Raw genomic sequence first — 26,635 nt, 5'->3', positions numbered from 1 at the left:
TTGAGACTATTTTAAATAGACTTTTGCATTCCAAAACTAGAGCTTAGGAATTAAATCTAAGCGCTTTGCCAATGTTCTTTGATGTTTTGAAGAACCAAGAAAAATAAGGGCAAGCCCCAAAGGATGGCCACAGCATGTTTATAAAAGACATTTTTACATGGATCCATTTGTTAATCACCTTTCTGGATCCCATCATAGGTGCCACTGGCAGGTCCAGTACTCTTGGGCCATTCAGTGAAAACAAGAGCTTAGCAGTACATTCATCCAAGTAGAATTCACTCGACTGCAACGTGTAGACACCAAGTCTGAACACAGAGAACCAAGGGGAAGCCCATGTTGGAGCATGCCCATTTGCAGAGGACCCTACACATACTTAGATGAAGGTGCCTTGACAGTTTCCCTGTGCAATGCCATCTTTTTTTTTTTTTTTTGACAGGCAGAGTGGACAGTGAGAGAGAGAGACAGAGAGAAAGGTCTTCCTTTGCCGTTGGTTCACCCTCCAATGGCCGCCGCGGCCGGCGCGCTGCGGCCAGCGCACCGCGCTGATCCGATGGCAGGCGCCAGGAGCCAGGTGCTTTTCCTGGTCTCCCATGGGGTGCAGGGCCCAAGCACCTGGGCCATCCTCCACTGCACTCCCTGGCCACAGCAGAGAGCTGGCCTGGAAGAGGGGCAACTGGGACAGAATCCGGCGCCCCAACCGGGACTAGAACCCGGTGTGCCAGCGCCGCAAGGTGGAGGATTAGCCTAGTGAGCCGCGGCGCCGGCGCAATGCCATCTTTTTTACAGTGCAAAATCACAACGTACTCTAGCTGACAGGGAGCAGTTTGCATTGAGGATCCATTGCCCACATCTCCAGGTAACTCTCCCTGGTGCTGAAGGAGTACTTATCATTGTGATTACTCACACCTGACCTGGGAATGCTGCCTTCAAGTATCTACCTGGAACACCCACCTCACTGCAAATGACTACAAAAGGGTACCTCCCAATGTTGTTTCAGCTGAACACAGAGCTGGAAATGGAGCCAAGTCTCTAAATAAGACGTGTGTAGTAACAGCTCCTCCTAAAAGGAAGACTGAGACCTTCTGTTTGTCTTCAGTGTTGAGAAAAGGGCAGGACTTTTCCCCAAAGTCTACAGTTTGAAAATACTGGTCTCCGTACTCATAACCACTCGTTCATACACTGTGCACCCTCATGAGATCTGGAGGGATCTTTTTGAACTTCCTAACTCCTTTTGAAAGAAGGGTTTAGTGCTGGCATTGTGGCATAATGGGGTAAGCCATCTCCTGCAATACTGGCATCCCATATGGGCACCAGTTTGAGTCCTGACTGCTGCACTTCTGATCCAGCTCCCTGCTAATGCACCTGGAAAAACAGCGGAAGATGACCTAAGTCCTTGGGCCCCTGCACACACATGGGAGACCCGAATGAAGCGCCTGGCTTCTGGCTTCTGCCTGGCACAGCCCTGACAATTGCAGCCATTTGGGGAGTCAACTAGCAGATGGAAGATCTCTGTCTCTCTGTCTTCCCCTCCCCCTATCAACTCTGCCTTCCAAATAAATGACATAAACAAACATTTTTTAAAAGAAAGAAAAGTTTTCCCTTACTAAACTGATTCTTTTTTGGCAAGTTTAAAACTCTTGGATTTGGACAGATTAAACACAATAAAGATCTCCTATACTAACTAATCTGAGGACATTACCAGGAAATTCAGAAAGCTTTTCTTGAACTCCAGGTTAAGATAAGAAATGAGAGGAAAGAAGGAAGGGTGAGGGAAAGAGGAAGGAAGAGGAGCTGAGTCATGTACAGTTTATATTTCCAAAACCAAAAGGACAAAACAATTCAACTAACATATGTTAACCTTTATTCTGTAACAGACATAAGTAATCTTATGAACTCTTATGACCAATACAAAAGACAAAATAAGATATTGCACTAAACTTAAATATGGGATATTTGTACTGAATAAGGCTAAACAGATAAATATATACAATTTAAGGAGTTAAGGCAAAACCAGATGATGCTTCAAACACAACAGAAGGTTTGAAAAATAGATATAATTAAAAACAAGGGTATCCCATCTCCAGTTAATAAAGTGATCATGTCTAAGGAAAAAAATCCCTTAGGTTTTTAATAAAGTGGTTATTATCAATCATGTTAATTAAAGTTGAGCAATAAAGTATAAGATTTCCCACAGAGGAGAGCCGTTTTGCCGAGGTTTGGGGATTGAGCGCTTAGAATTCGGGTAAGCAACTTTCTCCTTGTCAGATTTATGATCTATTCTTCCTATTAGAAAATACAATTTGGAAAATATGACTCTTTCACATATATAATTAAAATACAACTAAGAAGCTTTTTTTTTTTTTAAGGGAAGCCATGTTGGTGATCTCAAGGAACCATGTGCAGGGAGGCCATTGAGAAAACACAACGCCAGTCACCAAGAAACTGCCAGTTCCCTCCGGAGAACAGAACAAAGTAACCTCAAAGGAATAAAAACAGGGGTAATCAATACATCAACACAGCATTCAGTTCTTTGGCAGTTATCACACTAATCACCAGTTGAAGTCAAAACTTGAAAGTTTCCAAATGCTTCCTTGCCAGTCTTTTAAAAATAACTAAATAAACAAAAATTCCACATCAGCAACAAATTCATGAATTCCAGGAAATTAAATTCAGAGTAAAGTCGGCAGGCAGCTTTTGACTGTTACATGGAAGCATAGACAGGGTTTATCTGCTTTGAGTCCCGATCCAAGTAGACTGAAAAGCACACACACACAAAAATAATCTGTGGAACTTTGTGTTGGTTCGGACAGGTCTAGAATCCGTATAGAGAATCCATGTTCACCCACGAGAAACCAAAAAAAGACATCAATCCAAGGATGAAGCAATGATCTTCCAGTAACTCAGGGGTGGGCGCCCCTCACCAGGACAAACACCACGGAGAGACCGCGTTCTAGAGGGGGAACACCAGAAAGCCAGAGAACGTGGAATACTGCCAGCCTCCAACCAGATTACCTTTCTCCAGCTTCAGGTAGACTTTATCCTCTTTGTCTAGGTACAGGAGGACCCCATTGGTGGCAGCTTCACGAGTAACGTCCTTGTCCCCAGCAAAAGCAGATATTACTGGCTTTCCATTTAACATTAGGTTAACCTAGGAGAAGAAAAACATCACCAAGAAGCTCCTTCATAAGCAAAAACATTCACTGGGGATAATAATGAGTGTGTAAGATGACAGCGCTCGTGAAATGCCTGCATATTTAGAACGGGCATCCCTTTCCTTCCGAATAAATCAACCGTGAGGGATGAGACTTTGCATGTATATTGAAATAATGTTGTTTTAAATTTCTCTCATTGGAATTTCCTTAAATTCCATCAAAGGAATATTATCCATGAACGGCAACATAGCCATGTGAAAATTGGCTTCCTCTCGGCACACAGATTAAGCTCAGTACTTTATTTACATCTTCACTCAACGGCAATATTTCAGAAATGAAGCAGGCTTGTGGCCTCCCAGCCCATTAGTGAAAACAAACCCAGTGGCCACTGGCCTCATACACCCGGATACAATCAGTTCTACCAACATCCTTCTACTTGTAAGAAGCACAGTGCTGAAAATCATTTGAGATAATGGAATATGGGTATGTTTTGATTTACTTTTCTGTTTTCCCTGAGAAGAAGTGTATATTTAAAAGTATAATCACCCTGGTAATTGATGATTTTAATGATGGATAATTATCAAAAAAATCAACTCAAAATTTTAATTTTTTTTCCATACCATAATTTTGATGACACTGTGTCAAATACTACAGAAATCTCAAAATTTAGGGGGGACTTGGACGATTTTCCATATAAGTAAATCTAGTCACTAACCATTCACTCTTTTCAAGTTAAATAGTAGTGAATAAGTTAAATCTGAAGTTGGTCAATCTGTGCTTTCACTAGGCTATGGGAATGCGGTGGAGGAGCGTGCAGGGTGGACATCAGACACAATGAAGTACGGAACAGGTGAGAAGAAGCTGCTTTGGAATGCCACAGCCAGGCTTGGGCATCACTTGCTGTTAGTATATCTGAGTGTGCAGGGACTAGCTCCATTGCCACCTGTGAGTGTAAGAGCAAACTCATTATCTTAGGAAGCGCAACACAAAATATATTTTAAACTGAGATTGTAGTTGGTAAGACTTCTCCAACATCAGGGTACCAAGAAAAACTAAGGCATAACCATAGCACATCCTGTTTACAAAAAAGTATTTTGAGGGGAGGGCATCTGGGGAGCAGTGAAGACTCCGCTCAGGATGCTCACTGCCCTTATCACAGTGCCTGGGTTCAAGCCCTGGGTCCGCTCCCAATTCTAGCTTCCTGCTAATGTGTACCCCAGGACACAGCAGGTGATGGCTCAAGTAGTGGGCCCCTGCCACCACATGGGAGACCTCAACTGACTTCTCAGCTCCTGGGAAGGTGGGGAGCGAACAGCAAATAGAGGTCTCTATTTTCTCTGCTCTGCAAACAAAGTAAGTATAACTTTTTAAAATATATATATATGCAAAGATATCAAATAGGTGTTCCTTCATATATCTATTCTTTTTAAATTTTTTTTGTTTATCTGAGAAACAGAGATATAGAGCTCTTATCTGATGGTTTACTCTCCAAGTTCCTGCATGGTCAGGTCTAGGCTGAGCACAAAGCCAGGAGTACAGAACTCAACCCAGGTCTCCCATGTGAGTGGCAATGACCCACTGCATCCCAGGGTGCATATTAGGAAGCGGCTGAAGTCAGTAGCTAGACCATGGACTTGAACCCAGGAACTCCAACATGGGATGCAGGCATCCTAGCAACTAAGCTGAATATCTACCATAGACTTATTCTTAATGCTTAACTGTGTCTCATGATTTTTTAAATAACAAATTTGTTTTACTTAGTTAGTATGCACTAGGAAAGCTCTACTGGTCTTGTGGGTTTTTAATCTTACAAATTCAAATGATTTCTGCCCATGGATTAAATGAAATCAAGATCTTATGAAGAGGTTTTTGTGCCTAAATATCTACCGAGTTATACTTTCTAAATGTAGGTAGTTATTAAGGTAACAGCTTCAATAGTTTATTTTTCTACATGCTTTTTTGTTACATGCCTTAATGGATGTTATAAAGAAGAAAATTGGAAGTTAAATGTTTTCAAAATAAACCACAAAGATGGCTGTTTATTTTCACAATGAAAACACATCTTTGGATAAATTCTTAAATACGCAACCACCAAAGGTAAACACGTTTGTTCAAGGGGTAGGATACATACCTGAATTGTCTGACTCTGGTAGACTTTAATCACGTGAAAGCTGAAACTGTAGATTCCTTTCCTTGGTGCTACAAAGACAGACTCCAGTGTGAAAAAATTACCCACATTAACTAGGATCTACAAATAAAAATAATAAATTGCCATAAATTATTACAATGCTCTCTTCTGTAAGCAAAGTGTCTTTCTTCCTTCTCTCCCTCTCTTCCTTCTTTCTATCCCTCTTTGTACTTTCTTTCTAACTTAATAACTAAGAAACCATAGAGAATAAGACATTTAGTTCTATTTCTTTCCTCTTAAATGACTTGGAAAGTGAACTTTTATACTGGAAGATTCTTCTGTCTTTTAAAAATTATAGGGAAGATAAAGTAACTGCTTTGTATTCATACTTCAACTCCCAGCAGGACTCAGTGGCTCTAGGCACATCTAGGTGATGTGTTAAAGGCTTATAAATATTAGCTTTGCCTTGAGAGTCAGACAAAAAGGCATCTGCCAAGTATTTGCATTCCCACCGTGCGCAAGGCTTCCCATGTCCTAAGGTGACGTCTCCAGCCAGCCAATCCGCACCTGCAGGCTCTCTGCAGCCATCCCTGGACATATCACCCAGAGCATAGGTGACCCCCTCTACCTTGGGACATAAGCCATGACATGGGACAGTTGGGGTACAAAGTGATACAGCTGCCTGGTCCTGCCCTGAGCCCCTGCCAAGCCTCTTCCAAGATCCATGGCCACTTTTTTTCATTCCTGTGCCATCCACACCTTGATCACAGTATTTTTGGCAAAGAATCAGCCCTCCTGGCTGCCATGGAATAGAGTATAAATAAAGATAGGGCCTTGAAATGGGTGGCCTTTTGTGGTTCACTCCAGCACTATCCATCATCCTCCTATCAATCATCTGCTCTTTATTCAAAGGTCAAAAGGAAAAGTGAAATCAGGCATCGCTTCAAATAAATAAATAACAACAACGCATTTTGTATTCCAAGATGTTCAGCACGGTTCTCCTGGTGATGAAATTAACTATGAATCTCAATAAGTGACCTCTTGGGCTAAATTTGCAAAGTCACATAAGTAAGTTCTTTCTTATAAGAAGAAGAGAGTGTGTGGGAGGGAATAAAATAACTAGCATTCCTTTCCTTACTTTCCAAGAAATACACCTGTAAATGGCATCCAGAAAAATCCAATGGCCCTATAATGATGTATTCCCCACGTGTCCTTGGCTGTTACGTTGTCTTTGAAACACTGTCTTCTTTTTCACTAGCAATACGTTTCCAAAGCTCCTAGGTAATTTCATAAAATCATACTACCACCTCTGAGTGCGTCAGAATGTGGAGACAGCCAGGTAGGTGTGCCAGGCTCACACCTGCTTTAAAACGCACGTGCATGTGAGGTTTTATTCTGAGTCCACCTTCTTCCCTGCACACATGGGAGCCCTCTCCCCTGACCTGATGACGGACGGCCTTTCAACAAGTCACCAGCGGCCCATAATCCCCAGCAGAGGCTTCCCCAAGGATTCTTTTTCCCAAAGCACATTTAAAATTATCCGAGGTGCTCAGCGGGGACTTTCTGATTCACAGACATGTACCCATAATTCATTAGCCATCATGGAAATGGAGGATTAGTGTTGGCTACACATAAAGCTGTGACTCGCCACTGTAGCGGGCGCATCCAGGCACATCTGCATTGATAACCAAATGTGTCTTGTTGTCTCTGAGAGGCACGGCTCTCCGTGCAAAAGAAGGAATCCTTCTCCTTTCCTAATTGACAGAAAGGTCACTGTAAGAATCGCCTGGTGCTGAGGCTCCTGTGAGGGCTACGCTACTTCAGCCTTTAATGAATGCCTTGAAACACAGCCCCGGGGGGGTGCTCGACTTTATTTCCATCAACATGGAAAACACTGCACCAAAACCCACACGGGATTACTTAATTCTTTTAAAATTATGGCTATTCAAGAGTAAGCCGAGAGAGAGAGAGAGAGAGAGAGAGAGAGAGAGAGAGAGAGAGAGAGAGTCTCTGCAGCCAACTGGAGAGGGCATTGCTTAGGAAAAATTAAGTGTGCAACACAAATGTCCCCTCCCGCCTTCCCGGCACACGCTGCACCGCCACCCACCCCGTGCTCCCGCACACGGTGGTTCTGCAGACTGTGGTGAACTGTGACTTTGGAATTTCAAAGGCGCTGGGCGCTGCTGGGTTTGAAATTAAAACTCCAAAGTCCGTTTCCTCCCTTCAGACTCCTCGCTGAAGCTACTGCTGGTATCCTGGGGTTCCCCATACACCAGACCACCGAGCACCAACAAGTCGCTTTCGGCAGTTCCTCCTCCCATCCCCTACCCTCAGCCTCAAAGTCTTGCTCTCCCCAGCAGTTTGCAATTCTCTGAAAAGACAGGCGCCCAGCACGGAAGAACCAGCTCCCCGGCGTTTCCCTACGGGAGCGCAGCGCGGTTGCCCAATTCATTTTCGCCTCCTCCCGGCAACTTTTCTCCAAGTCCCAGAGAAGGGTTCCTCTCTCTCTACCTGCAGGCAGCCCCGGGAGGCCGGTCCCGGGCCGACGCCCTCTGGGCCACCTGCCGGATCTCTACAGAGTGGAGCCAGAGCTGTCTCGGTGGAGGCGCTCCTCCACCCGGGACCACGGCGCAAACGTTCATCCCGCGACCTCGGTTCCGCGGGAGGCAGCGCTCCTGCCAAGAGACTGCCAAGTCCAGGGACCAGGGTCCCAGGTCCCTGAAGCACCTGCTGACCTGTTGCTGCTAAACTTGTCCTGAGCTCCCACTGCCCGCCTCTGCTCGCCGAGCCTCTCGCCCACCGCCCCAGCCAGCATTCTCCTTTAGAGGGGCCCCGGTTTAGGGGGCAAAGTTCCAGACGCAGACCTGTTGGGGAAGCCGGTGACCAAATGAGTCCCCGGGGCGGCGACTAGAGCGGCTTAGCCCAGCAGGCAGCCCCGACCCGAGGTGCCCGGACGCCGCCCACCCCCTCGGAGCCCCGCGTCCCTCCGGGTCTGACCTGATCGAAGTAAATGATGCGCGTCTTGTTGCTCATCTCGGACGGCTCGTGGTTGGTGCTCCGCACCGCAGAAAAGGCGACCTTGGAGTTGGCCGCGCGGACCGATATCCCCAGAGGGGACGAGGAAGAGCCCTTGGCGTCCGTGGCCGGGTTCGAGTCGCACACCACCAGACATTTGCCCTCCAGCACGATGGGCTCCGTGTCGTTCTGCGCCCAGACCGGCAGCCCAGGCAGCGCGAGCACCAGCAGCACGGCCGGCACCACGGACAGCGCCCGGCGCGCGGAGCCCATGGTGGCCGCCGGGCAGCGGCAGCCGGCTGGCGCCTCTGCTAGCCCGCGCCGCCTCCTTCCCGGAGATCTCAGATCGGGAAGACGCCGGCGGCTAGATGGACAGCGCTGTAGGAACGGCCGCGGCGGCGGCGGGGGCGCGCGCACTTCCACCGATGCCGCGGTCTGAAGTCAAAGTCTCCGCTCGAGCTTTCTCGCCGGCTCTGTTACCTTTGTCCTTTAAGGAGCTCATGCAGAACCCCCTACCCTACCCTCCTCCGCCCAAGAAGCAGCGCTGCCTGGAGCCCCTGCCCCCGCCCTGGTTCCTAGACACCTGAAAGTCACCAAGCCCTCACCTTCACACCTCAGGGGAGAAAACACAGCATCCTCACCCCCAGAGCCAGGCACCCCCCACCCCAGGCGAACCACGGAGCGGGAGACACAGAGCGGACTCCAGGAGAAGCCGCGAGGGTGGCGGGTGCCGAGCGGTGCGGGTGGCGCTCCTGGTCGCGTCCGGCTTGCGGCGGGGCAGAATCACAGAGGCCGAAGGTGTTCCCGGGACGGAGAAGAACGCGAGGCTGTGTTCATGGCCAGGACGCCAGCGATTTCCGCTTTCGCGTGGTCAGAAATTTCCCCCAAAGCCTGGTGTCACTCGCACGCGGGCAGGTAGGCAGCGGCCATCCAGGTCGCCAGCAGCCAAAGTACAAATTCGAGGGATCAGTTCCAGGGCGCAGGGCGCAGGGCGCAGTGCGCAGGGCGGCTCTGCCGCCGCCCCCACCCCCACCCCACCCCTGCCTGGCCGCACGCCCCAGGCCCCTTCGCACAACTTTCCCTCTCCCGGCGCTGCCGGCAGAGCGACGAGCCGGACACGCGCGCTGTTTATTGGAGCGCAGCGTCCAGCTAGGCTTGGCTTACTGCTCAACCCGCGGGACTCCGGGGAAAAAAGGGAGAAGGCGTCTGGTGACCCCAGCTGAGACGCTCCTGCCTGGCGTTTAAGGCACCCCGGAGCAAGTGGGGCGCGCAGCACTGCTGGGTGGTGAGGTCCGCGGCCACCCAGCCGCCAGAGAGCGCGCGGCACGGAGAGAGTGCGGCCAGAGAGCGGCGCCCACAGCCCTGCGCTCGCTCCAGCTCGGCGCCTGCTCGCCCCCTCCCCGGTCCAGGCCCGCGAAGCGGGCAGCGCCTTCCCTTGCCCCTCCCCAGCGCGGGACTCGCAGCCGAGCAACCTCGGAGCGGAGCGCGGCGCCGCCAGCCGGAGTTGCAGAGATGGATGCGCCGCAGCGGATGCGCGCGGTGCGCTGCTGGCAACCGGGGGACCTGCGGGCGTTCCGACAGCGCCTGGAGTGTTGCAAGTCCCACAGAGCCCGCCGGCCTGGAGAGCGCCAGAGTCCGCGGGGGCGGCCGGGAGGAGGTGCCTGATTCCTGCCTTCCGCTCCGGGAGGATGCGCCTCCGAAGCCGCAGGGGCGCGCCCTCCCACTCCCGGGCGAATCCGCCCCAAGCAAGGCCAGGGCAAGAGTGGGAGAGAGTTAACTCTTCCAGGACGGATTCTCTGAAACCGGACTCCTATAACAACACCAATCCCGCCCCCAGAAAACCCGGCCCCCTCTCCCCTGAGGATGCGCCCCCATCCCTGACCGTGCCAGTCCCCCTGCCATCTCGGCCTCTGATTGGCGAGGTGCCTTCCTCTTCCACAGCCCGGGGAGGGGCGGGGGCTTCTCTCTGTGACCAGAGGCGCGAACTTGGCCAAGTCACTAGCCCTGAGCGAGAGGGCGCCGCTGGCTAACTAACGACCCCTGTCTGCTTCCCAGTTCTGCGACGCTGGCTCCTCCGGTCCCAAGTTCCTTCCAGTTGTCAGAGGGCAGGCGCCATGTCCTAAATCGAAAGAGCGCGTCCCACTAGCCGCTCGCAGCTGCTGGAGCCGTGGGGACAGAATCTTGACTGGAGAGATGTTTGTTGAGCGATGGCCTTGCATGAATGACGACCCCCCACCCCACCCCAAGAGGCCTTCCTCATTAGCCTTTCCAGGACAGAAGCCAGAGCCGCAGCTACGCTCTGGTCGCCCGGTCGGTCCTTTCAAGAGGGCCCAGTGCTGAGCCTTAAACCCCGTCCTGAGAGTCCAGTTGTCCGCAGTAGAGGTGCCCCTGCTGTTGGATCATCCTCCCCCGCACACGCCTCTGCATAATCGTGCAAATAAAAAGTGGATTCTCGACACCATAGCGGCCTGCAGGTTCTGCTGTAGGGGAGCCACCACCTGCTCCGGCTGGCAGGGACTGGCCTCAGGCTCTTTGTCACTCATCCACCTAGGCTACAACCAAAGCGAGTGAGCTGGTGCCAGCTGCTGCCCTGAGCCACACAGCTTTGCCCCAGAACCCTCTCTGCTCTGATTCCCCCCCAGCCCTGACCACCGTGTGCCTGGTAACATCTGCAGTGCTCTCTCATTCCCGCTGTCTTCTGAGAGCAGGTGTTCACTCCAACTTGACTGCTCCTTTTCTCCTGTAGGATTAAGAGCTCTCTTGCTTCCTTGTGCAGAACAGCTATTTGGTAGCATGAACTTGGGATGTTTGATTTCCAGCCAGAAGGAGTTTGAGAAAAGAGCTCTGTTGGCTACAAAACTGTTAACTAGGCAACTGGCTGTCTTCCCCACCACCCTGACAGATTCTCTCTGAATCTTTTTCTTCTCCAGGCACTTGCTTCCTGCAATAACTCAGACTTAAAGACATTTCTTCCCTTTCTCCTCTTTCCCTCACCAAAAGTATTCATTTGTAGCCCCCAAAATCTAGTGGCATGACCATATTAAGAATTCAGTAATTGATGGAGGAATGGTTGGATGCTTCCAGATGAATTACTATTTATCAGTCATTCACCTTATAATATAAACTGGTTTAAATGGGTCTCTCCGTAAAATTTAAATTCAAATCCTCTTGGGTAACTTGGGATGAAAGTCTTGGTTCCTTACTAAAAGATTTTCTGCTAGTTGAGGAATCTGAAGATGTGGAACACGACATTTTCCATGGACTCCAGCTAAGAGAAGCTATTTCGCACTGTCAATCCCACAGCCCTCTTTCCCACTACAGTTGATTGAACAGGGACAGCTCCAGGTTCTAGAACTGTCAATCCATGTGATACCAGAAGTCCAAGACTTGTATGGCCCAGCTTGGCCAGATGAGTTGGGGCGGCCCTATTCTCTCTCTCTCTCTCTCTCTCTCTCTCTCTCTCTCCCTCTCTCCCTCTCTCCTCTCTCGGATCAGAATCAGACACCAGGTGGCTTCCAGGAAGCACTAGTGCTACAGAAGTGAGGTCTACAGTTTCCCAGCTGGCACAGCCAGTTAGGAAGAGTATGATGGAGGAATGGAGGACCAACCACAATGGAGGCAGAAGCCGATCCTGGGGACTCAGCACTTCAGAGGAAGGGAGGGGAAAGGGCAAATCTCCACTTCCCAGTTCCTGCTCTCAGGAACCCATCAACCCTCTTGCATGTGAGGTTTCTGGAGATTCTCTGCTGCGCTTTCAGTAAAGCCCATGCTGCTGGAGCTAGTTTTACTAAACCACTGTTCCTTGCCTTCCAGAATCCTCCTTAGAAGAATGTTCCAGAAATTTCTACCATGAAAGGCCATGTATTTCCTGACAAAAGACATTAACACACCCAAATTCCTGCCTCTGGGAAAGGTTTTCCTGGCATTTTGGAGAAGGGGCCATACCTACTCCCCAAGAGAAAACAACCAGGATCAAGTCCAAGCTTCTCTTCAGCTCTAACACAAATCTGCTTCTTTTTTTTCCTTTTTCCAATTGAAAATGTGTACCCAGACGCGAACTACATGTTTCCTTTTCTGATTCCTATGATGCATTTGATCCACAAGATACTTCTTTTTTACTAGACCTTTAGATATGACTTCACTTTTCTGCAGTTGGGTTAAACTTTCCAGGAAATTGGAATCAGAACTGATCCTGCATAGAGAAGCTATTCCTGTGGTCAGTGAATTCAGTGACTGCTCAGCCAACCATCCCAAAGCAAGCTTCGAGGAAGCCCAAGACAGCAAGGGTCATGAGTAACGTTTTGTGTCCGAAGAAAGTGTCTCAGCTCTGAGGGCCTCAGCAGGGCTGAGTGAAACATGACTATGGGTATCACGAAGCAGAGGCAGCCACGGGTCAGCTGCAGAAGGTGGGCATTGAGGCTCACGTCAGACCCAGACAGGGGTCCGCGCAGCGGTCTGATTGCCCTTTAGTCACTATAGTGAAAGTCACCAACCCAGGAAAGTGTTCTTCAAGGGAGAGTAAATCGCTGAAGAACTCTTTGTGATCAGCAAACATGTGAGTTCTGGAAAGTTCCAGAGCTGAGTGAACCTGCCTGGCCTCCTTGTGGAGAAGCCAAATGACAGATGTGCTTTATATAAAGATGGTATTGTGGGGAAAACTTGATGGATCATTCTTTAACATTTTAATTGGCTTTAGAAATGAAAAACTGAAGCAGTTCCTCTGCATCTTCTTGGCCCACAAGGTGCACGTCTGAGACATCAGCAGGCAACAAGACTTTCCCATCAGGGTTCTGGGCAGATTTTGACTCCCTTCATGGGCCTTCCCATAATACCTTGTGTTTGCCACAGTCCTTATATCTATCACAATTTTTAAAATGTGATGATTTTTATATTTTCCATTGTCTGTTGACTTTTTAGGAGCATAGAATTTAGCAAAGAGTAGGTACACAAATATAAGTTAATAAAAATAAGTATACCAAATAAAGTAACTTACCATTGTTCTTATTTCTCATAGGGGAAATTATATATATATAATATATATATAATATATATATATAGTGATGTATATGTGATAGGAAAAGTAATATGCTTTCAGAAATTTGAGGGGGCTTCAAATACTTACTTCCTAAGAATGGAAGCCTAAAAAGCACAAAAGGGATTTATTGGAAGGACTATGTCCTCCAGAGTCCAAGAGCAGAGCTGAGCCTTGGAACTCTAGTGAAACCTTGAGAATAACCCCAAATATGGCCTCTCTCTCTCCCCTGTCTCTTTGGAACAGCGGTGCTACTCTTTTGCTCACTGCAATCTACCTTTCTTTGAGGCTCATGTGATAGAAAATCACAACTGAAAGTCCCAGACTCCACATACACAAGATCCATCCATCCAAAGGATGCCTCAAAATCCCACAGAACAGATTCATTTCTCTACCTGGGCTCAGGGTTCCCAACCCTAACTCAACCACCTCACCCAGGGAAGAAGAAATACAGTATGTCCAAAACTGTACAGTGAGGTGTAATAGAAAATCAGGGGGCCAGCCCTGTGGTGTAGGGGTGGAGCCGCCACCTGTGGTGCCCGCATCCCATGTGGGCACTGGTCCAAATCTTGGCTGCTCCTCTTCCAATCCAGCTCTCTGCTATGGCCTGGGAAGGCAGTAGAGGATCTGGCCCAAGTCCTTGAGTCCCTGCACCCACATGGGAGACCTGGAAGAAGCTCCTGGCTCCTGGCTTCAGATCGGCACAGCTCCAGCCATTGCAGCCAATTGGGGAGTGAACCAGCAGATGGAAGACCTCTCTCTCTCTCTCTCTCTGCCTCTCCTTCTCTCTGTGTGTAACTATGACTTTCAAATAAATAAACAATTTTTTTTAAAAAAAAAGAAAGAAAATCAGGGGAGGAGGTGGGGAGAAGACAAGCCCTAGGAAGGCAGCATAAGCAACACTTGATGAGGGGAGAAAGAACAAGAGACACATCGTTTTGTTTGTGCAACTCACTGTCCCAGTAAAAAGGGAAAACAGGAAAACCTAACAGCAGATTGTCAACTTAGCAGAATAGATGGAAAGGAGACACTGCTAGTTTTACTTTGGATGTTTATCATTTGGTCAGTGAAATCATATATGACATTGTGATTCATATTTAAAATACACTTATAAAATGTGAAAGTGTTTCTGGGCAGCCCATCCAATAGAAAAAGTGTGGACACTTTTTCTCTATCACTTGAACTTAATTAAAGTTTGGAGAGAAAGAGACCTAGCATTCTTTCTCACACACGTGTAAGCTGGACAGCAATTTCCCTTCTTTTGTTGTACTGATCCAACTCATCAATATCAATTCACTCAACATTCAGGAAGACGCACAGACATCTAAAGTCCCAAGGCACACATTTAAGAACAAAACTGCATTGCAACTGGTGAAGTCCATGAGAAGTATCAACGTTTCTGGTTACGTGTCAGGTGCACCCAGCCTTCTATTTAACGTTCCAGCACCCAGGAAAGCTCCCACTCAGTGCCAAGTGTGTGATATGTCCCCGGACACTCTGACTTCCTGCTGAATAGATAAGGAAAGCGGGATTCAAACCCATGGCTCTTACTGGTAGAGCTAGCAGGAGGCTTCATACCGATGCAGACTCCAACTTTACTCTGAAGTGAAGGCTCTGTCCCGCTGGGGAGCCGGGAATCTGTTTTATGTGACTCTGTAGATGTCACTGATGGCCTGCATCGACCAAGAGTCCAGCTGCAGTCCGGCTGAATAACCCTGGGTTAAAAACAGTGTATTTGGCCAGCGCCGTGGCTCACTAGGCTAATCCTCTGCCTTGTGGTGCCGGCACACCGGGTTCTAGTCCCGGTCGGGGCACCAGATTCTGTCCCGGTTGCCCCTCTTCCAGGCCAGCTCTCTGCTGTGGCCCGGGAGTGCAGTGGAGGATGGCCCAAGTGCCTGGGCCCTGCACCCCATGGGAGACCAGGAGAAGCACCTGGCTCCTGCCATCGGATCAGCGCGGTGCGCCGGCCGCAGCTCGCCGGTCGCGGCGGCCATTGGAGGGTGAACCAACAGCAAAGGAAGATCTTTCTCTCTGTCTCTCTCTCTCACTGTCCACTCTGTAAAAAAAAAAAAAAAGTGTATCTGGGGCCAGTGTTGTGGTCCGGTGAGTTAAGCCACCATTTGTAATGCCAACATCCCATAGTGGAGCACCAGTTTGAGTCCCAGCTGTTCCACTTCTGATCCAGATCCCTAACAATACACCTGAGAAAACACTGGCTGTGCCCCAAGAACCTGAGTCCCTGTCACCTACATGGGAGACCCATATAGAGTTCCCAGGCTCCTGGCTTCAGCCTGGCCCAGCCCCGGCTACTGTGGCCCTTTGGAGAGTGAACCAGTAGATGGAAGATCTCTTCCACTCTCCAATCTTTCCCTTTTTCTCCATTACTCTGCCTTTAAAAAAAAAAAAAAAGGCAGTGTATCTAGTATCAGCTCTACCTCCTACTAACTCTATGGTTATGGGGCAAGTTAAAAATTTTCCTTAGCCAAGCAAACTGAAACCATAAAAACAATACTCATCCCATAGTTGTTGTGAGACCTGAATGGGGAAATGTAAGCAGAATATTCAACAGCGCCTGGCATACCAGAGGTGTTAATTAAAGGTAGCAATTATCATCATTAACTTATGCAGTCTACTAATGACTAAACGTGAACATCAGACCATAATATCCTAGACCAAGGCCCATCAACTGTTGATAAGAAATGGCCACATCTTAACCTTCTAGACATTAAAATGGAGGAAAGTGAAGCATGCCCAAGGATGAGCGGGAGTGGAGTTTACACACTCAGACGGTTATCAATGCTGCATTTCCAGGACAAGACATCACTGATGGGTGAACACCTGTGATTCTGCATAGCTACAGCCTGTGAATGGAGCTAAGGAACCAGACAGTTTTGTGAAGTCCTTGCTAGGGATGGACAAAGGGCTTACTTTTCTTCCTCTTTCTTTCTTCTCCATTCTCTTAATCACTGGGTCTCATCTGAAGGAAGCACTGAGCAGACATAGATGGGTTTTCCAAAGCAGAAATTATGTAGGAAGTTCAGAGCAGCTGGGCAGAAACGGTCATCCCGAGAGCAGTCCGGTGGGGTGGGAGAGAAACCTGGCAGTGGTTACACAACCAAGGTTTCCTAGAGCCAGAGAAGGGACTGATGACTCAGCAATTTATTTGGCAGGTGGAGGGTCCTAGAGACGGAGCTTTCCTGATTTTAGCAGCTTATGCCCCTCACCCTCGCGGTCAATGAGCTTCATTCTACAGTGAGCATTGACACGGGAAACCTGAGTCTGCTGCGGTCTCTGAGATGAGCATCATGCAACATTGAGTATTAAAGAGAAGTACTTCCCGCAACACAGTCACGAAAAGAAATCCAGTCGTTAACCTGGCATTCAGCAGAAGCAACAGCCATCAGCTCTGACTCTGGAAGAGTAGCTGGCGGTGCTGGGCTCCCCAGGATCCAGTATGCGAGCCACCGTGCTGACAGTTTCGACAGGATCTTCAAGGATGAGTGCGACTCCAAGCCATTTTTGCCTTGTGTCTAATCTTGGAATAGAATGAAACTCTGTTGTTTTGTTTGTCTGGAAGAAGCCTTGATTGCTGATAACTTTTTGCATTTAATTGCCACTACCATGTGGGAGGAAGGTCTTCTTAGTCCATTGTACAGATGACAACATGGAGTGTTGAGAGTCTGCTGCCCACGGTACCTAGTAAGTGGCAGTGTTGGGTTTGATTGCAAGTCCCCTGTTATCACGTTCAAAGCTCTTCCTTCTAAACTACACTAGAAAAGTTGAAACAAATACACAAGGGCTTCTAATATGTTCAGAACCACTTGTTGTCAGTTGGTAATACAAACTTGGAGAACATGAGAACATTTCTGGAATTTTTAATATTAGTAGTAGGCAAGTGAGAATTAAAGTTTTGGTAGAGGAAGGAGTATGCTTCAAATCACAGAATTTTTTTTAAAAGATTTATTTTATTCACTTGAAAGGCAGAGTTACAAAGAGAGAGGGAGAGACAGACAGACAGAGAAAGAGAGCTCTTCCATCTGCTGGTTTACTCCCCAAATGACCACAACGGCTGGGGCTGAGCTAGATGGAAGCCAGGAGCTGGAAACTTCTTCCAAGTCTCCCACATGAGTTCAGGAACCCAAGTAATTGGGCCATCTTCCACTGCTTTCCCAGGCCATTAACAGAGAGCTGGATTGGAAGTGGAGCAGCCGGGACTCAAACCAGTGCCTTTATGGGATTCTGGCACTTCAGGTGGCAGCTTCACCCACTACACCACAATAGCAACCCAAAGCACAGAATTTTTAGTAAAAAAAACATTGATCATAATAAACTGAGGTGGGAGACTATATGCACATATAACACACATATATGTATATATTGAAAATATACGTATGTATAGTTAGGTAGATAGGTAGGTAAGTGGTTAAATCCTCCTATGACTTCAGGGCTATATGCACCTTAATTCACACTGCTCACCACAACTGCAGTGTTACACGCACTGGTCTTGTTATTTGACTAATAGTTTCTTCTCAAACTACATTGTAAGCTCCATGAGGGGAGAAATCAACTGATTTTTGTTCACCACAATTGGTTCCGTAGAACAGTTTCTGGCACACAGTACAGACATATTGAAGATTTGTTGAAACAATGTGCAAAGGGGCTGGCACTGTGGTGTAGTGGGTAAAGCCACCACCTGCAGTGTTGGCACCCCATATGGGCACCAGTTACACCCCAGCTGCCTCATTCCCAATCTAGCTCTCTGCTATGACCTGGGAAAGCAGTGGAAGATGGCCCAAGTCCTGGGCCCCTGCACCTGCATGGGAGACCCAGAAAAAGCTTCTGACTCCTGGCTTCAGATCAGTATAGCTCCGGCCGCTGTGGCCATCTGGGGAGTGAACCAGCAGATGGAAGATCTCTCTCTCTCTCTCTCTCTCTCTCTCTGCCTTTGCCTCTCTGTAACTCTGCCTTTCAAATAAATAAATAAATCTTTAAAAAATAAAATAAATAAATGTTAAGAGCTAAAATTCTTTAAATAAGAAATAATGTACAAAGTATGTGGCATAGATTCTATCTTTGGCTACATTTCTTGAGTGTATTTCCAATTTAACACTAGATAGTTTCAAAGATTAACGTGTGGTCTCTCTAATTCTCATTTATTATTTATGATGTGCAATAAGTCACACTTCCTTACTTGGAAATGTAATATGCTTTTGGAGAAAACGTTGTAAGTAGCCCTTGCTTTCCCTGGGCACCCACTTTCACAGCTGGTCCTTGTTCTCATGTTCCCCATGCTGGGTTGTGATTATCTCACTTTTGGCCAAGCTACAGCTCAGCCACCTCCTTATCTACCACTGGCACTGTGAGCATAGCTCTTCCTCATTACATGATGTGGGCTCAGCAAAGCAAAATCTGTCCTGCTTTGTCCTTTGTTGCTAATTGGGTATCTGTGAGATCCCAAAAGCACATCCAAGATGGTGGTCTATGGCTTCCGAATCTGTTGGCTCCTAGCAATTTCAGCTGGCAGCCAGCCTCCTGAATGACAAACATCATCCAACTAACTTGGCTTTCTTGGCCATCTGTCTGTTGGCTAAATAGCTACCTCCTGGATGGACCAACTCATCGCTTAGACAGCTGGTGTTTCGGCGACTGACTGAGCTGAACCACTTCTAAGCTGGGGCCAATATTTCCTGACCAAACAGGATGAAGGAAGTGAGTTTCACAGGGCTCTGCATGAGCTTTGTAGTCTATAATGCAAAAGAGAGAAGAAAAACAAAAAGGAAATTGATGGGTTCTGCTTTTAAGCAAAAGCTTGTCAAAGCATGGATCACTTTGAGTTGCTCCTCTTGGTGGCTGTATTTCATTCTTTCTCTCTTTTTCTCCTTTTTTCTTATTCTTTTCCAGCACTCTTCCTATTATTTATTCCTGATGTTACTAGTGTTATTCTAATGACTAATGTCATTAGTCTTATACGCCATTCAACTAATGTAATTGGGATTTGGTGTGTAGTAGGTGAGGACAGCAAACTCAGAGGCCTTCAGGGACTATGGCAGACAACGGCTGTTCTATTGGCTGTCCAGTATCACAAATCCCTTCCTGTGTCTGAGTGCTCTTCCCAATGACACATCAGAGCTTTGCCTCTACCAACAGAGCTGAAAGTACCAGTTACACAGTTGTGGCTTCCCTGGAGGCAAGGGAGCAGGAATGTGACTCAAGCTCTTGCGACCAGACCTATTCACCTTACAGGTTGCAGCTGGAGTCTGACGCAGAACAGGGACCTCACAGAACCCCTCCTATGGTGTAGGTCCACACAGTGAGTCAGCAGCAGTAGCCAGCATTAAACACCCAGAACTGGTGATGCAGGTTCAGCTGTCTGTGGGGTCTGGTTCAGGAGCCTAACCGTGCTATCTTGGTAGTCCCAGAGCAATAGCATGAGGCCTGGTGTCATTTCTCAATACAGCATTTCCAACACAGTTCTCCCAACTCTAGGATGTGCTGTGAACCATATGGTACACTTTAATAAACTCCTTTCCTACTGAAATTTGTCAGAGTCAACTTTTGCCGACTGCAAATAAGAGTCCAGATGGGTGCCAGGGCCAATCAGGGATCATCAATGGGTGAGGCGGCTGCTGACAAACCTTCAGCAAACTCAACTCAGTAACACCAGATAGCTCACTTTGTGGTAGAAGACCAAATTAATTTGTGTGTGTGTGTATATGTGTGAAGTCTTCTCTTTGAGACGTTAGCAACTTCTTCAAGGATTTATGTGAGTATCAGTCAGCTCCTTGCTGCCTTATCTATAACACCGAGAGGGCTTCTTGAGAAGGAAAAGATGGACTCTGTCTCGCAGTTTGGAGGTTCACAGTTCAGGACCAGGCAGCCCCGTTAGTCTGGTGTCTGGTGGATGTTGGCAGCTGCAGCAGCAGCAGGGTGATGCAGAGGAATGATCACATGGTGAGCCTGGAAGCAGAGAGAGAAGCTTTGCTGAACTCAGCTTCAGCAACCAACCCCTTCATGAGAACTACCTTCTGAGGTGAAGCCCCCAACCGCCTGAAGACCTCCCACCAGGCCCGCTTCTCAGAAGCCATAATTAGATCAAGTCTCCATCCTAGTTCATCAACTGTTGGCCTAAGATTTCAGGGTGTAGGGCCATCAAAGAAAGAGGTACCTTTCTCTGAAGGGAGGAGAGAACTTCCACTTTGACTATGGCCTTGTCTAAATAAGGTCAGAGTTTATGAACTCAAGAGGCTTCCACAGCCTTGGCAGCTCATGACAAGAGCCTCTAGTGATTACTGAGTGTAATAAATAAATAAGAGTGTCAATCATTAAAACAACAACAGGAGTCACTGTGCAGATACTCCCCATGTAGGATCTCTGTCCTTATTGTGTTGTACTATGTGAATTAACAGTAAAACTAGTGCTCAAGCAGTATTTTATACTTTGTGTATCTGTGTGGGTACAAACTGTTGAAATTTTTACTTAGTATATACTAAGTTGAACTTCTGTATATAAAGATAATTGAAAATGAATCTAGAACCGGCGCCGTGGCTCACCAGGCTAATTCTCCGTCTGCGGCGCTGGCACTCTGGGTTCTAGTCCCGGTTGCTCCTCTTCCAGTCCAGCTCTCTGCTGTGGCCCAGGAATGCAGTGGAGGATGGCCCAAGTGCTTGGGCCCTGCACCTGCATGGAAGACCAAAAGGAAGCACCTGGCTCCAGGCTTCGGATCCGCGTAGCGCACTGGCTATAGCAGCCATTTAGGGGGGTGAACCAATGGAAAAAGGAAGACCTGTCTCTCTCTCTCTCTCTCTCTCTCTCTCTCTCTCACTGTCTAATTCTGCCTGTCAAAAAGAAAAAAGAAAGAAAGAAAGAAAATGAATCTTGATGAAGAATGGGATGGGAGAGGGAGTGAGAGATGGGATGGTTGCGGGTGGGAGGGAGGTTATTGGGGGGAAAGCCGCTATAATCCAAAAGCTGTATTTTTGAAATTTATACTTATTAAATAAAAGTTTAAAAAAAGATTTCAGGGTTTAAAAATCTGCATGAGTTTGGGGACGGAATTCCTGCTCAATCCATAATACCCAGCTACCCTTAATAGGACTGTGGGCTAAACAGAGGACTGCCAGTTTGAAACCTTTTTAAGACTTGATTTTGTTCAAAGATTGTTTCTCAGAATTTCTATAGTAGACAGATTTCTCTATTGTGACTTTTGTGTTTCTCATTTGAGTTCCACATTTTATAAAAATGCAGCCATCTCACAGCTTTAATAGATTGCTGAGGACGGGGATGGTCTGAAGTGGGAAATAACATAGCCTAGTGGCAAACTACAACTGCGCATACCCTTCTGCTCAGACCCACCCACTCAGCCTATCAGCACCTCACGGATCATGCCAAATCTGCAGCCTCAGATCGGGCCCTCTTCTCAGGAAAGCACCCAATCGGTCACCTGACTCTTCTACTCCTGTTTATGAGGCCTTTCTCTCACCTCCACCACAGGCCTTGCTGGTTCATGTCACAACCTCACAAGTCAAAGCCTTAGGACCTACATCTAAGCTGTGGCTGCAAGGAAGACTGGAAGACTGTGTTCCTGGGGTTTTCATTTTATAAAATGGGAGCTCATTCTTCATCTCACCAAGGTGCTTACTTTGCAAAACACAGAAGGGTGTGCTGAAGCCGGTAGTTGAAAGGCGACACCCGTCTTTACTATGTTCCTGTGCCCTGCACTTTCATCCTCAAGTCTGAGCCCCTCCTGCCTCCTAGTCCACATAGGAAGAATCAGAGGAGATCTACCAAAAACAGAAAGTGGTTTCTGAATAATTCGAGTTCAATTAAACATTGCACCAAGAAAGTACATTTAGCTCAATTTATTCTTTCTTTCAAGATTCTGCACATTATTATCCCTCAAGTGTTTACTCACAGGTGGTTCCCAAGCTCTTTATTGGGATAACCAAGGAAGCCTTAAAAACTCAGACCCACGGAATTGAATATGCTTAGGAGAGAGTCCTGGGAATCTTATTATAAAGTTCCCACAGTGATTTTAATGCTTAGCCTGCTGTGGATAGCTTTTGATCCTAAAGATGGGGAAGGTTCCATGGATAAAACTGAGGTTGCTTGGCTTTGTGGAATCCTGGTTTTGCAAACACAGGTCTTCCCACCGAGAAGTGCCTGCCACCCCACTTCAGTCTTGTGGTTGGCCCTTCTCCTGCTTCCAAGAATGGGCCCGTGACCCTGGCCTGTCCATCATTGTCCCCATCCTCTCAGCCACAGTGGACGCTCCAGGGAGGAGCATGCCACTCAGGAAAGGCCAATCAGACTTGTCCCACTAGCATTTTATTTTTGGAGGTGGAAGACAACAGCCTCTGCCTTTGCATTCAGAGTCAGGTACTTGAGAAGGAAGAAATGAGGCCAGCAGCTGGTGATTTTCCCTTCTGGCAACATTGGGGAACGATGATGAGACAGAGCAGGGCAAGGAAGAAACACAGAGATGGAGATGAAAATTTTCTGGCAATGTCTTTGTCCACTCCTACATGAAGCTTCCTCTCTATCTGGACTTTGCAGAAGCAGAGTTCATGTATCCATTTTTCTTTTTAAAGTAGCTCAGAGTGGATTTCTGCCCCTGGCACCCGAAGCTGGAGTAACAGGGTTGCCTGTTGTTTTGAATAGATAATAGTAAAAGAATACAGGGGCATGTGAATTTTCTGAGTTTTGATAAAGTTCGCATGAATTGGACATTTGGCTTCTTATGTTTGAAGACGCTCAGCTCAAACCGAGAGCACACTTTGATTAAGCCTACAAGAAAATATTAACGAAGGAAGCAATCTCTCTATGCAGTGACAAGAACAGACTGCAAAGGTGTAAAGCAACCCTTTCCAAGTGACTAAATAAGAACTCTCCAACAAATAAGATGAGAATCCTTAACAAAAATAATTACAGTGATGAAATATAAATAAAGATGTGCCCGGCAAGCACTTTCATTTTCCAAATCTTTGACCAAAAAAGCAGTTCCTTGCTGCATGTTCCTCCCGTTGCTCTTTGCCCTAGAATGGGCAGCCACAGAGAGGACGCTAAGACACAAATATAAAAGACAGAATGTGTTTCCACTACAGATGGATAAGAGGCCCAAGGGTTTCACGCCACACTCGGCAACCCACCCTCCCTCAGGTTTCCTTTATAACAAGCCATTGCCAAAAAAAGCTAGACTCGTGTACGATTAATGATTATACCTGTCTTTCCAAAGCCCCATCAAATAGCCTCTCTAAAATTCAAGTTCACATTGCTATGGAAACACTGTCATGTCAAATAAAAAAGAATGGCACAGGAGTTATTCTCAAGTTCTATACCAACTGTTGGATCTGCATGGGGGTGAGCCTGCGTGTGAACGTGTATGTATGGGTGTGCATATCACACGTGCATGCACACTCACACCCTGGAAGAATGGCACAGGCTCAGCCTTTTGACTGCAGGTTTGCATTAGCTTTTTTCCAAAGGGAGATGGTTAGAAATATCTTCATAAGGAGATCTACAGAAGTCATTTTGCTTTGGTCCTGTAGTAAGGGAGTCCTGTTTGATAGATGAAACACTGGAGAGAAAGGCATCATAAAGCTCTCTTGCCGTTTTAGCTTCTCCTCTTGCTTCCTTTTCCTGGATTGTTCAATGCTTGCCTCACCGCCTTGAACATCTCCTTCCTCTCAAGTGCTTGAAGTCCCCTTTCCTGCACTTGCTTTTGGTCAGGAAGCTCTGAAACTTAACTTTCTTGGGAATAAATAAAGCATCCGTGTATTTCCGCAGAACAGTTCCTGATTCTACAGTGAAAAGTCAGCAGGAATGCTGCTTTATCTGCATGTGGGAGCGGGCTCTTCTCTAACAAGCCCCCAGATTTTTCAGAAGTCTGGCAGCCTCCACTTGTGTCCCATCTCCACCACCATCACTCCACTCTAAGCCACCACCATCTCCCACCAAGGTGTTGAAGTCTTTTCTAACAGTTTACCCGAACACAGTGACTCGCCCTTCTTCCATTCTCCTCACTGGTGCTAGAATGATTTTTAAAATTCAAAGTCAACCGTATCATTCCCCTGGTAAAAGTGTTTCACTACTTGCTCTGGACCAGCAAGATCAAGTCCACAGCCCTCCAACATCCATCCCACCCAGCCTCAGCACCATCCAGCCCCCTCCTAGACTGCAGCTACCCATGTGCCAGCTGCAGAACCTGAAACATTGACTTAGCCCCCAGAACATGCTTTGGCTCATAGCTTATTGCCTTAAAGGAGCTACATTGTATTGAATGGGACTTTGTTCATTCCAATCCTTGATTCCCTCAGCCAGACTTCACTTCTCCTCCAAAGACCCAGAGCAGTCTGCATGCACTTCCTCATGGCACTAAGCCCGGTACAGACTCAGGTTCTTCCTGGCTAGCTCAAGAGCACTCTGGCTTTGCCTTATTCATATCAGCATCTCTTCCCTATGGCAAAGAGAAGATCAGTTTGACTCACAGAAAATGTAATTCTAATCTGTCATTGAGTTATTGTAAGGATTGTATAGGAAAGATGATATACAAAATCTTTCACAAATTAGCAATATCTCCCTCCCTATCTTTCCATCTGTTTTCCTATGCAACTGAGGTCCATCTGTCTCATTTCAAAACAAGAGCTCATTGTGTAATCAAAGAACCCAATCTAATATTTTTCCAGATATAAACAAAGGGTGCTCAAGGAGAACTGAGACCTCTGCACTAGAAAAAAGAATATATTTCATTGTTTAATAATTGGTTCTTATAAAGAAGTAACATCTCATCTCTACTAGGTACTTTATTATATATGATCTTAATGCTCTGGAGGTATTTTCATTATGGTTGACACATAATGAACACTGAATGATAATGATAATGTTGATGAAAACAATGATGTGATGAGTCTGGGACCCACATAATTCATGTCATAGCATCCATTCTTTCAAGCCTTTTAGTCAACATCTGTCCTTTATTTGGCAATGACTAAGTAGCATAATGTGCTTATACGCTTGCCTTCTGCAATCCGTTGGTCTTATAAGCAAGGAGATCGCTGTTACAGCCAAATGCTATCACACCTTTCCCTTGCATGGAACCATGCCACAGTCCCTACTGCTTTGAAAAGAAAGCCATGACCCAGCCTTTACAAAGAATTACAGGTTCTGAAGGAGATGAATCATGTGACCCTTTAGTCACACCAAAACCTTTTCTGAGGTTCTTAGGTGGACCATGCTCCTTGTCACCACTTCACATGAAATGGCCCCTCATCCTAGAATAAACTCACATAGTTCAACCACCATCATTCTTCGAGCACTGCTGTTCAATAGAACTTGTGATGCTGGGAACATTCCAGATATGTCCTGTCCAATACAGCAGCAGGTGTCACAGGGAGCTATCAAGTACTTGAAATGTGACTACTGAGACTGAGGAACAGAATTTTAACTTTTATTTCACTTTAATAAATTTAAATTACCATACATGGCTGGTGACTACCAATTGGACCATGCAGCTCTATAATTAAGTCCTCCACCCTTCAGTTTGGGGTAGATATATATGTTAGTCCTGTGCTTTTTAATCATAGGACTTTACACATAAATTCCACACGGTAACTGTGTGATTATTTACCTTCAGTTGCCCCCAGTAGTCAACAATTCCCATAAAGTCAGGGGCCACATCTGTGTTGATCCCTAGTCCACAGTGCAAGTGCCTGGTGGATGATAATCTTTGTGAATGAGAGAACAAATCAATGAATGAGTGAGATATGGAGATGGAGTAACTTTAGATAATCACTAATATCACATCCTTATCACCAAAGTGATCTATAGATCACGTCAAGCTTAAGCATCTTGTAGTTTTTCCTGTAAGCAAAAATGACATACATATATATATAGCTATGTGGAAAGTTCTAGATATTCCTTGAGACCACTTAAAGTTTCTCTATACCATTTAAGAAAATGGAAGTAATTTACAGTTGGAAGATCAAATGTGCCACTATGTTTTATCAGAGCACTGTTCTGCCCCTTCATCAAAACACACAGAATCTATACACTCCATATCTGACTACTGGAATATCTCACTGAGGTGATCACCTATATTTTCCCATGGAATGAAGAGTTTTTTATACTCTAAGCTAAAATATGAGGCCTCAAAATATGAGAGCCACTCCTGGTAATCATTCTACCTCTGCTTTATGCAATCTAACAACTAATAAAATGTGGATCAGAGAGATTTAGTAGAAATTTATAATTATCTTTTACTTCTTATTACTTTCGGTAATAACTTTTGTGGCTTTCTCATCATACCCTACACTT

The 26,635-nt window shown here is 46.7% G+C and overlaps 1 protein-coding gene across 2 annotated transcripts; it reads right to left on the bottom strand.

Moving 5' to 3' along the window:
* Nucleotides 1-1,844: 1,844 nt before the first annotated feature.
* CBLN4 (cerebellin 4 precursor) lies at nt 1,845-21,015 on the bottom strand. Of its 2 annotated transcripts, XM_089306992.1 has the most exons (4): nt 20,878-21,015; nt 16,256-20,284; nt 5,284-5,400; nt 1,845-3,148 (listed from the first exon to the last, which is right to left on the bottom strand). In XM_089306992.1, exons 2-4 carry the CDS (start codon nt 16,280-16,282, stop codon nt 2,951-2,953), a joined length of 342 nt encoding a protein of 113 aa, XP_089163118.1. In that variant the 5' UTR covers nt 16,283-20,284; nt 20,878-21,015; the 3' UTR covers nt 1,845-2,950. The 2 variants fall into 2 exon arrangements, with proteins under 2 accessions (XP_089163118.1, XP_002720923.1); XM_002720877.6 differs by lacking the exons at nt 16,256-20,284; nt 20,878-21,015 and adding an exon at nt 8,278-9,301.
* Nucleotides 21,016-26,635: the final 5,620 nt, after the last annotated feature.

The sequence above is a fragment of the Oryctolagus cuniculus genome, chromosome 11 (assembly GCF_051225735.1).
Source record: "Oryctolagus cuniculus isolate XC-2025 breed Fujian yellow rabbit chromosome 11, ASM5122573v1, whole genome shotgun sequence".
NCBI lineage: Eukaryota > Metazoa > Chordata > Mammalia > Lagomorpha > Leporidae > Oryctolagus > Oryctolagus cuniculus.
This window is presented reverse-complemented; position numbering and strand designations above follow the sequence as displayed.

Bases quoted from the DNA above. Each gene is read 5' to 3' on its own strand.
- CBLN4 (XM_002720877.6), bottom strand. From the start codon at position 8,568: ATGGGCTCCGCGCGCCGGGCGCTGTCCGTGGTGCCGGCCGTGCTGCTG. The intron at 5,401-8,277 runs GTCAGACCCGGA...TTTTATTTGTAG, and splicing joins GCATCATTTACTTCGATCAG to ATCCTAGTTAATGTGGGTAA. The intron at 3,149-5,283 runs GTATGTATCCTA...TTCTTCTCCTAG, and splicing joins ACCAGAGTCAGACAATTCAG to GTTAACCTAATGTTAAATGG.